Source organism: Falco punctatus, assembly GCF_963210335.1.
Source record: "Falco punctatus genome assembly, chromosome: 7".
In the NCBI taxonomy this organism is placed as follows: Eukaryota; Metazoa; Chordata; class Aves; order Falconiformes; family Falconidae; genus Falco; species Falco punctatus.
In genome coordinates this window covers 28,983,186-28,994,983 of record NC_137587.1, presented here as the reverse complement: position 1 = coordinate 28,994,983, position 11,798 = coordinate 28,983,186, and the positions used below count along the sequence as shown (strand labels likewise).

The 11,798-nt window shown below is 45.6% G+C and overlaps 1 protein-coding gene across 1 annotated transcript; it reads left to right on the top strand.

Annotated features, from left to right (window-relative positions):
- Positions 1 to 110: 110 nt before the first annotated feature.
- On the top strand, positions 111 to 10,570 carry FAM180B (family with sequence similarity 180 member B). Its single transcript, XM_080396842.1, has 3 exons — positions 111 to 6,032; positions 8,518 to 8,597; positions 9,196 to 10,570. Exons 1-3 carry the CDS (start codon positions 5,840 to 5,842, stop codon positions 9,640 to 9,642), a joined length of 720 nt encoding a protein of 239 aa, XP_080252968.1. The 5' UTR covers positions 111 to 5,839; the 3' UTR covers positions 9,643 to 10,570.
- The last annotated feature ends 1,228 nt before the right edge of the window (positions 10,571 to 11,798 follow it).

Sequence of the window (11,798 nt, the reverse complement as noted above, 5' to 3'; positions counted from 1 at the left end):
TGTGATCACTTGAGTAATGTTGTTTTACAACTAGATGAAAAGCGTAGAGTGAGGGATACTAATTTATAATCCTGATAATCTAACTGGTAGATGTTTTTCTGCGGCTTTGAGTTGTAAGGCACTGGATTTGAAGTTTTGGTTTGCAAACCAAATGGAATCCAGGCATTCCCTTTGGCTGAGATGCCTTATATACACTGCTTCCTATGGCTGTCCTGCAGATGTAAATCATCACTAGGAGACCGTACTGAGGCAGCTGTGTGGCTTAAGCAGTGGGACAGCAATATCTTAGCTCCAAGATGGGCATTTGGAAGACCGTAATAATACAGCAAACAGGCAAGGCTTTTGTAGGTGGTTCTAATACAGTCGTTACTAGGACAACACAAGAGGTACCTGCATCCAGACCAAAACAATTGTGGCAATCACTGCATTGATTCCTTGGGAATTAGGTCAGTGCCTGTTCTCTTGGCAGAAGGAGTTGCAGGTAACCTCTCACGTGCCATTGCTTCATGCTGACTTTTTCTTCACAATCAAGCAGTCATTAGTTTCTTGGGCATCTTCAGATTGTCATTTTTCCTGCAGTCAAAAATACCTCCCCTTGTCCCACAGACAAGAGTCTATGCCTTTTTCTCAGTATTCCAGTTACTTTGAGCTGTATGAGATAATAGCATTACCACTATCTTTGCTGTTGTGGAAAAATCTCGGCTTGCTCCAAAAAAGCTAGAAAAATACTGTAGTTTTGGTCCACCCGCGACCTGTGTGAATGGGATTACATTACAGCAGTCATCAATTAATAATGTCCCTTGTTAGTAGTCCAAAAAATGCATAACGCAGTTCTGCATCAGAAAGCTGACCTCATTAAGATCTGAAAACTATTGTATAAGGAATTTCATAAAATAATTCACAAGGTGTTTGTAGAGTTTCCCTGAATCACTACTTAAGCTTTTAAATGGTAAAAGCACTAATTAGAAAAAGGGTTTGGGGGTAGTTAGAGTATGGGATGGAGGAAGGGATAGGACAATAGTGAATTCAATCAAGAAAAAAAGGGACAAGTACTTGTGACTAGAATGTGATCTGTTTTCAAAAATAAAGAGCTGAACTGTATGGTAAGAATCAGTTTTCATGTTTGTTTGTTTCTACCCCAGCCTTGTAAGCATGGGCTTAATTTTTTTGTTTGTTTGTTTCAGGCTGCTATGGCCTTTGGTGTCTGGGATGTGACTCAGAACAGTGTTCTTTAGATAAAATTAATAGCATTTGCCACTCATCTGAAAAGTTAAAACTTTTTATGGGAAAGAGGAAAAAGAAGGGAACACAAATAGCAGAAGTTTGTGTTTTTTTACAATGCTTAGCTGCACTTCAGATCTGCCATTAGTTGAGCTGATTCAATAGGAAATGTGCCTTTGGTCCTTCTTACAACATGTTTCACAGCTGGTTCTGTTTTCTGTTGCAGTGGCTCTTTCTGCATGCCAGTGCCTATTGCACAAGACAGAAAAGTTCTTGGCACAACTTCTGTTACTGTGAAAATTCTTTGTAAAGCACGTTCCCCTTCCTACTGCCCCCCCTCCCCCGGCTGTGTTATCCCTCCCCCACCCCAGGTTGCTTGAGTCATTGTGCCAAGTCTCCTGGTCTATGTATCGTTAAAAAACATGTATTTCCCAGTATGGTAAGTCAGAAGACTGACGGTAGCAGGAACAGAGGGAAAACTGCCATTTGAACATAACGTTTGTGCAGAGGGAGGATTTGATTGACGTGACATCAAGAAATGTTAGACACAATGGCCTGTCAAGTTAAACAACATGCAAGGTTTGCTAAAGAATGTGTGTACTGGAAAAGTAGCCAGCCTGGTGGGGACAGGCATTGGCTCCAGCAAGTCTTTAATACAGGACAAGAAAAAACAGCCTCAAGTTGTGCCGCGGGAGGTTGAGATTGGATAGTAGGGAACATTTTTTCACTGAAAGGGTGGTCAAACCTTGGAACAGGCTGCCCAGGGAGGTGGTGGAATCACCATCCCTGGAAGTGTTCAAAAACCTTGAAATTATGGTACTTTGGAACATGGTTTAGTGGTGGACTTGGCAGTCCTGGGTTAGTGATTGCACTTGATGGTCTTAAAGGTCTTTTGCAACCTAAACAATTCTATGATTCTATTGTGTAGAATAGTTGCTAATGGACCTAAATCTCTTCTCATTAGGGAAGCCTGGGAGGATATGAAGAGCGCCATTTACTCCCCCAAATGCATTATGCCCGGGCACAAGCGGTTACATAGCCTCACAAAGTTGGCACGCTGCCAATGTTGGCACGCTGCCGCCTCCACGGCTCCTGAGCTCCAGGGGCTGTTCCTGCCTATAGAGCCTGTGCGCTCTGGGATCCTTGTGGCTGCTGGGCACTTGCTTCGTGCTGGGCAAGGCAGTAGTCAGCTTGGTCAAGCACAAAGCTGTCTTCCAGATCCTCGGTCCCTGCCCAGTCCATACTGGCTCATTTGCCTGGGCTGGATTTCCCAACTGTAGGAGGATGTTGGATGAGATGCAAGTCAGATGTAGCTGACTTACAGACACACTATTCAGAAGAGAGATTTTCTAGTACTGTGGAGACAAGGAGAATTTTAGGTGATGACTCACAGTCACCATGTTGAGCTTCCCCAGTTGAGTAGGTTTTGCTGGTGTTTTCCAGAACAGGCATTTCTCCCTACAGCCAGGCAAGCCAACTCTCCTCCCTGAGAGGAGAGGGTACCCACCTGCATCATGTCCGCACAGCCTGTGTAGACCCTTTTAATTATCTCCAACCAAAATCCAGACGGGGATTTCAGCTGGGCCTTGCACTCCCGCAGAACAGAGCTTATGGGACTACTGGGGGACAGGCTGGGTCACAGTACACCCCGTATCACCCATCACACTGCATCCCGTGACATCATCTCCAAGTCGTGTGAGGTCTGGGGAGTGTGGGGGTGTGTGCCCTTTTGTGCAGCAGGTGCAGCGGGATGGGGCCCTCCCTGTCACTGTTACACAGCCCATTACTCCTTCAAGCAGTGGATGCCACTCACAAACTGGAGGGAAAAAAAAAAAAAAAAAGACAAGGAAAGCATTTGTGTAAGGACCAGCAGCACCATACCTGGAAAATACCAGTATAACAGTGGAGGTCCCATCTGGTTATTATGGTCAGTGCTTCACTCCTACTTCCCACAAGGTTTTCTTCCTTCTTCCCCTCCAGTGACTCAAACCTCACCTTCCCTGGGAGCCTTGTATGTCCTTCTTCCTTCCCCTGTTTCCTCAACCACCTTCTTCTCCTCATCTTGCTCCCCTGAGTACCTGCCAGACAGACCCAGGCTAGGGACTGCGGTGTCCCCATGCTGTGGGCGAGATGTTTGAAGCAAGACATTTCTCCACTTCTATAGAATTTGCCTTTCCTGAAGACACTGCCTATCTCCCTGCAGTCCCACTTCAAAGAAACCTCCCTCCCAAGGAGATTGTTTGGGTGCTCTATTAAGCACACCTTGTGCCTCAACCAGCATCCAACCAGGTCCTGCAGCTTTTGATGGCTCGTATCTTGTTCCCCTTCCCCATCTTCCTTCTTCAAGCAGTCATGGTGGAAAGGATGAAACCAGTCAAGGTGCCCCTGAAGAAACCTGGCTTGATGTGATGTTTTGAAACCACTCCTGCAACAGATGGCCTGACCAGAGGGAATGCAGAGGGACAGGGCTGTGCATACTCAGCTGTGAATACCTGGCAAGGACAAAATCCCTCAGGAGGAACAGGTGCACTGCCAACTTTGCAATTGTACACGTGGGGACTATGTGCAGCTGCCTGAAACTCAGGCTTGTTTCTGTGCACTGTATAACTACTGTGGCTTTACAAACAACTAAGGCATTTGTTTATCACTCTGCAGCTGCCTTTCTGTGCAGGGTTGTAAGGCAATTCTACAAAACCCCCCAAGCTCAAGGCAGTATCTACTACCGATGCCTGACCCTCACCTGCCACTGTTATCTGTCACCTAAGCACAGCCCCTGAGCCTCCTCTCTTCTCCCTCCCACCAGCATGGGTAGCTTCCTCTAGACACTTCACAGAGTCATAGAATCGACCTTTAAGATCATCAAGTCCAACCACTAACACCGCTAAACCCTGTCCCTAAGTGCCACATCTATGCATTTTTTAAACACTTCCAGGGATGGCAATTCCACCACCTCCCTGGGCAGCCTGTTCCAATGTTTGACCACCCTTTCAGTGAAGAAATGTTTCCTAATATTTGATCTAAATCTCCCCTGGCATAACCTGAGGCGGGTTCCTTTTGTCCTGTTGCTTGTTATCTGGGAGAAGAGACCTACCCAACAGCTGCAAGCTGTTCTTGGGAGATTTTCCTGTTGATAAAATCATGTATGGCCTTCACAGGTGTTGGCCAAAATCCTGGACTCCTTATGTCACGTGCTGCATGCTTAAGGGAGGATGTTTCATGGTGCATGAGACACAGGACTTTTTTTGCATAGTAATGAAGACAAAGTCATGCATACGCTGTGGATCGTAAGGAACTCTGGCACAAAACAGAAGGCACATGAATCTCCCTGCACAGATGGGGCATCAGCATCTGCTTCGAGTAGCATGTGATTCACAGTTTAATAACAGATACCTCGTCCCAGAAGAGAGGGATGCAACTAAAGCATAAGCCGCAGAAAATAATAACTGGAAGAAGTGACTTGAAGATAGCCAAGGCTATGACAGAAACACAGGTCTTATTTCGATGCAAACTGAGGGTAAGAACAGCTCTGGATATTGAGGGCCCGTCCTCCCCTGTCAAATCTGGGACTCTTCCACTGCATGCTGCTTTTCTTCATAGCTGCTGTGAGCCCATGTATTGCCAGGTACAGCTACAGGTCCTGGAAGTTTCAGAAGATGTGCTACTTCACACACTGACACCTTATGAAGTGGAACACCATCCCTAACCTCAGTAAACTATCTGATGACAGCAGCCACTACAGACAGCCTGTAAGTTGCTGAGAAAGGTACGCTTTTCAGCTCAGCTGCCTCTTCTCTAGGCAGACTTCTTTCCCCCTTTAACCTGGGGGAGAGGGTATTATTTGTACATATTATTACCTACTTATATAACCCTGGCATCCCAGAACGTGTTGCAGAACCCAGGACTACTTGTGCCATACAGTGTGGAAATACAGAACAGCTTGACTGGGGTTTGGGCACTAACAAAAGTGCAAAGATGTGTTGAGAACACAGATCTGCTGCAAAGGTAACCTGACCAAGTTTTGTCTGTGTAATTCATATCTAAAGCAGACTGTGCTCATCATAACCCAGAGTCTTGTCACAGGAGAGGACAACGAAGTGCTAAAGTCTGGCTGACTCTGATAACTGCTGTTTGCTAGGTTAGTATGCTGAGTTACCCCTTTGAGAGATTTAATACAGAACTAATAAGTGACACTTCTTCTGCCTGCTTGTGTGTTTTGGCTGCCCTTCCATGGATCTGCACAGACTGCCGGCCTTGTCTGTGATGTTTCAGGATTGCTTGCAGATTTTCAAACTCAGGAAAAAGGAAAACTGAAAATGAAGCCAAGGAGCTGAGCAGAAGTGTCACGGAGATGTGACAGAGGCACTGTGCAATGGTGGGAGGGACCAGGAGGTCCTCTCTTCTTCAGAGGCAATCGTGTAGCAAAATTTTTTTGCAACTAATAGCTTCCTATAATACATTGCAATGGGAAATGAGCCTCTGGAAAAGAAGCTTAAACAAATGTGCCAAAAACTTCACAACAAAGTCTTCCAAGTTTCCAAAATATGATGGAAAATATCCTTTGGGGTCAGCAAGCTGAACTGCAAGCCCTTCCCAGGACTGCAACCATAAACACGGAAAGATGGATTCGTTCCAACAGAGGCTGCTGGGACCAGAAGCAGCGAGGGAAGGCGCCACAGCAAACCGCTCTCGCTCCACAGACGGCACTGCCCACGGCGGGGTGGCAGCTGCTGCAGGGCAGGGTGCTATGGCCCAGGTGCAGCTCAACACCTGGCTGATCCTGTGCGTGTTTGCTGGATCCCCGAGGCTGACAGGTAGGAAGGGCACCTGCTAGCCAGGTGGCTTCTTGGCTTGGCAAACTCTTCGTGTGATGCCAGTAGTGCGATGCTTTGCCTGCTTCTTCAAGGGTGGTCAAACACTTCAGCTGGCTGTGCCGAGATGGGAGAGAGCTGGAGTCCCAGCTGGGGGTGTTCACTGGGGGAGCTACTCGTAGCTACTTGCATGATGAAGACCTGCTATTGTTTTTGGTGGCAGGGGGAGGGTTTTCTGAGGTGTCTGCTGAAAAGTTCTGCTCCTGCAATAATGTTTATGGGTTTTTTAGATGGGTTTTTTTGGGGAAAAACCCTCTGTTAAATGATAAAGTAAGTAAGGGACCATTTTCCCACCTCCAGAGGATATTTATATTATTATTTCAATACATTAATTGTTATACTTTGTTTAATTTTTGTTTTACTCAAAAAAATCTAATACTGCACATATTTATGAGACAGTTACTAATAACAGCAGTTTGGTGCTGTCCTGGGTTCAGCTGGGATAGAGTTAATTTTCTTCCTAGTAGCTGGTACTGCTGTGTTTTGGATTTAGTATGAGAACAATGTTGATAACACTGATGTTTTAGTTGTTGCTAAGTAGTGCTCACCCCAAGTCAAGCACTTTTCAGTTTCCCATGCTCTGCCAGTGAGGAGGTGCACAAGAAGCTGGGAGGGAGCAGAGCCAGGACAACTGACCCAAACTAGCCAAAAGGGTGTTCCATACCATAGAACATCATGCTCAGTGTATAAACTGGGGGGGGGGGGGGGGGGGGGGGGGAGCTGGGAGGCGCTGATCACTGCTTGGGGACTGGCTGGCATCTGTCAGTGTGGGGTGAGCAATTCTATTGTGCATCACTTGTTTTTCTAGGGGTTTTTATTTCTCTCTCTCTTTTTCCTGTCTCCATTTTCATTACATCATCATCATCATCATCATTATTATTATTATTGTACTTTATTTTATTTCAGTTATTAAATTTTTCTTACCTTAACCCACGGGTTTGGCCTTCTTTACAATTCTCCTCCCCATCCCACTGGGGACAGGGAGGGAGCGAATGGCTGCGTGATACTTAGTTGCTGGCTGGTGTTAAACCGTAACAGGTGGCTGTTCACTAAATTCACTGACTTTGCAACCAACCAGACATCTCTCATCAGAGATCTGTGCACCTAGCTATCAGTTAACAGAGAGAAGACCAGCAAACAAATTGTCAAATGACACGTATTTTTTACATGATCTAAAAGCCTCCTGGCACATCCATGGAGCAGTAGGAAAGAGCAGCTACATCCCTGCTCACATTCCAAAGCCACAGCTGGCTTGGATCAGGGAGCCTGCAGCTGTGCAGAGGAACAAACCCCTGAAGCCTGGGGGGTGGCAGTGAATTTCTTCAGGCAGCTTGTGCATCTCCCTGAAAAGCTTCAATCAAGAATGGAAAGCTGGAAGCTGGATTTGGTAGTAGTCATCACACACATACAGTATTAAATAATATTTCTACTTTTTATAAGCACCTACTGACCTTAGCTCTGGAGTGCTCAACATAAATTGTCCCCCTTTTTTATATGAAAAAGTCTTTATCCATATAAAAATTTAAAATAATAATAAAAAAGAAGATCTGGGAGCTTACTGTTTTATATGAGCTTTTTCCATTTCATGTTTCTTGAACTGAAGGATCAGTCTGTAAAAGGTAGAAGAGGGTCTTGGCTACATGACTGCCCTGATCAACACAGGGAAGGGAGGGGGTGCAGCCTCCCGCTTACAGTCCTGGACTGAGGCTACTTGTGTCTCCTTTCCCACAAAGTAAAAATAATAATAAAGGCAAAATAAACGCAGCAAGTTAAAGCACTAGAAGCATTAGTGAATGAAAAATGAAGAATTCTTAGTAGTAATGTGACTCACATTAATTAACTTCCATTCCTCTGGCCTCGTATCCATTTTTCCCAGTTTTAATAATGTTGGATGACCCAGTAAGGGGTTAGCTGGACATGAGCCAGGATAGATCCGACCAGGTTTCTTTTACCCTCACATTCTCTCTCTGCCAGTGGCAGGTGCTCAGGAAAGAAGTATAAAACCACACTAAGCATCAGGTTATGTGTCCACCAGCAGGCTGAGGAGCCTCCCAGCACGCTGCCTCCATTAGGCAGTGTCACCTTCTCCAGCAAAGCCTGCAAGCAACCAAAACCCATCTGTTCAAAACTCACCCATACTCAGCGTGAGGGGCTTCCTCGCTGCCTGTCAAAGCCAGTGTCTTTGCTGCTGTAGGCTTTAGCTCTGTTGGCAGGACAAAGGGCCTTCATATCCAAAACTTATGCTTGACACCCTTAAAACCTCTTCTGCTTCTCTTAAAAAGCTTGTTTTGCTCATCAAAATCCCATGGTCAGCACCTGTCATGTTTGGCAAGCTATGAGTGGCAGCTCAGAAATATTGAAGACATTAATGACAACCAAAGCAAGTGTCATGGTCTTGTGCTACCAAATTCTACCTGATGTCTTCCAGATGAACATCCTCACAGCAGGAATGATGCCGGCACCAACACACCCCGTCACAGCCCAGAAGATGCTGACGTCATGTTAGAGGTCTCCTAGGTGTTGGGGGGCCCTTGGGCCAAGACACTGTTAGTGTCCACACTCCCACCTGCCTGCACGTGAAAACTCACATGTTCTGCTAGTTCTCATCCCTGCTGGATTTTGGGAGTTCCTGGAGAATGCCTCGGCAATGCCCTAACTGCATTTGTGCTCCCTCCCATTGTGGGGTGCAGCTGAAGGGGGCTCTGACCCCCTCCATGGCACCTCACGCCTCTGGGGTGGGGCAAGGAACCATCCCCGCTGGGCTAGGTGACTCCGGCACCCAGTGGCCAAGCCCCCCACCCAAGGCCACCATGCTGGGGAGATGCTGCAGGCAGGACTGTGGCGGGAGAGGCAGGGTGGGAGGCGAGAGCTGGATGGGTCCCACGGGGAAACCGATATGTGGGGCCGGTCACTAAAGGGGAAGGGGTGTGGGGCTGGCAGAAGGCATGGAGTGGGACTAGGCGGGCCATGGGCAGCGAGTCAGGGAGCAGCCGCCTCCCAGTCTGGCCAGTGATTTGGCAGCATTGCAGATGGCCTTACAGCTCTGTTAAAACTGGCGGAGCGTTTGTGCTGGGCTTCCCGTGCACATGCTCCTCTTCTCTTCCAGATGCTCTGGAGAGGGCTGGATATTCAGACTGACGGGACAATCCAGCTGCAGGATGAAGAGCTGGCCTCCCTGCGCCCGACACGGCGATTCATGCAGATTTTAGAGGATGAAGTGCCCAAAACACCGACAGAGATTGAGCAGCATCTGAGATATTATTCACTGACTGACACCCCCTTGCCCCTAACAGAGTTTGAACGTCTCCTTTTCACCAGCATTTACTGTGCCTATCAGGTTCACTCCATGCAGGGTCTGGATAAAAATCTCTGGATTAGTTTTTTCTCTCAGCTGGTTGATGAAATCTTTCGTGATCTGTGCAAGGGGCTCTGCCCTGCAAATACCACCCTTCTCCTGGCTTCCTGGCCTTGGAAGGAGAAGCCTGCACATTTAGCATCCCTGAAACATTTCTATCATTCTAATCTGGCCAGGACCAAGAGAGACACTTACTAAGGGAAACTACTGTACGAAAGGACACACCTGACTTCAGCTGCACCCTTGGTTATTTTGAACGCTTTGTACCAATTTGTAATTTGTACAAATACACCACACATTTTTTGTCCTGCTTTCTGCATTGCACTGGCAACCCTCTAAGGATTTACACACCAGCTTTTATTTTTAAATTAAATAGGACAAAACTATAAAGTGCATTTCACCCTTTCCTGTTTTTTTTTTCTTTTTCTTTCTTTTTTCTTCTGTTTCTTTATTGCTTTTTAAGTGGACTGTGCTGAAGGGGGCAGTGTTATTTAGATGTGTTATCTTTCCTGATCACTGATGCTTACTGGGGAGATGCCCTGGCAGGTTTTTTCAGGATGTTACACTGGTGTCCTAGCTGACTTAATTTCAGATGATTCAGTTCAGCCTCCTATATTCCCCCTGTGGTTTCAGCCAAATACAGTATCTTTTCTCCTCTCCAGTAACCAGCTAAGCAGATTTGGTTGTGGTTCATGATATAGCTCACATATTTAATTTCAGCTTTCTGCTTATGTAGCATCACATTTTGAGTCCATAGTAAGTAATTTCCCATCTCATGTATTAATTTTTCTTTAGAAAGCAACCTGAAAATGTATGTATTCCATGAAGCTTTCTAGTATTTGCATATCATGTGTACACATGTATGCTGCTTTGTGCCAGTTATCAGTTTGAAATATACTTCCTTAAACCTCATTTAAATTCCTAAGGATTGTGACCTAGTTATTTCTTCAGCAGATTTTACCTCTTCTATGAAGTATTTTTGTACAGCTATGGCACTTTACAAGCCAAACATAATAAGTACACAATCGCTATCCTCAAAATAAAAAATACAGTTGTTTTATAGAAAGAGATCATTAACCTTTCTGTCGTACACATTGCAGTGTGGAATTAAATGAATGTAATTATCTACTTGGGAAGGTTTTGATTTTTTTTTTCTCATTTCTACTAGGTTTCCTGCTGCCATTATAGGTACATTCATTTTGAACATTTATTGCATGCACCTAGATGATGGGAACAATAATTCCCTTTCTATCAATATACTCCTAATTTTCCATGCTCAACAAAGGAGGCACGTGTGACATTCAAAGTGGGAACTGCTAGCTTTTGACCTAGTTAATCTTTTCCCAAGCTGTTGTTGCCCAACAGATGGAGAGAAGGGCTGGTGAGGCAGGAATAAGAAGCCTGGAAGCAAGACGCCACAGAGAATGGTTTTAGAGGTCAGGTTAGGGCTATGACAGGAGAAGATAGATTTATACAGTCCATAAAGCAGGTTGGTTGTTGCCTTGTTGGTTGGGTTTTTTGTTTGTGTGTTTCCCCAAGAGGTGTAGGAATTAAGGTTAGTATTTCATTTGAACTGTAACTTCTAGTAAACTAGTGGCCCACTTAATGTTCTTCTATTCTTACGATAGTTTTTACATACCTCCAATCTTTACCCTTCATCCTCTTCCTAAATATGCCCCCAGTCTTTAATGTCTAGGATACATATAGCGTGGTGGAGGCAGGGAATAGCTGCAGACAAGCCCAGTTCAGGCAGAGAGTATCATCAAAAAGCTGAGCTGGGGTAGCACTAGTGCATGAAAATGTTGTCTTGCTGGAGAATACAATGGTCTGAGCTATATGAATGTCTGGATAAAGGCTGAGGTGGTTGGCTTGGTGACTCAGATGCAAATACACTGGTTTGAATTCAGGATTTTGTTAGGATCAGTTTAAGAGCATTGCTATCTGTTGAGCAGATTGTAAATTAAACTCAAGTGAAGTTGCAAAATTTCTTGCACACTCAAGATGATGCACTTTGCAGTTTGTCTTTTGAGAGACAAACCAGGATTCAGCTCAACTGAAACAGCACCAGTTGCACCATGACGAAGCCTCCAGCTTTCTGCTTTCCTACTACCTGCTCAGTGGTTCCACCATCACTCCCAGCTGCCCTGAGGAACACATCAGTGTCCTCTGCAGCCACATCAGTCCCTTTACAGCAGCACTACAGCTCAGCGGAACACAGCGTGTAAGAAACCACTGGAACACAGATGCTGAAAATATCACTTAATGGTACCTTTGAACCCATTTGCACTGGGTTACTGATAGAGCGTATGGCAGGTTGGCCATACCCTTGTACTCAAGGAGCTTTCCTGGAGAAC

What these genes read in the sequence shown, in the direction of transcription:
- FAM180B (XM_080396842.1), top strand. Translation starts at nt 5,840, where the DNA reads ATGGATTCGTTCCAACAGAGGCTGCTGGGACCAGAAGCAGCGAGGGAA. An exon ending in TGGATCCCCGAGGCTGACAG is followed by an intron (nt 6,033 to 8,517) that starts GTAGGAAGGGCA and finishes GATGTCTTCCAG; the next exon opens with ATGAACATCCTCACAGCAGG. An exon ending in ATGCTGACGTCATGTTAGAG is followed by an intron (nt 8,598 to 9,195) that starts GTCTCCTAGGTG and finishes CTTCTCTTCCAG; the next exon opens with ATGCTCTGGAGAGGGCTGGA.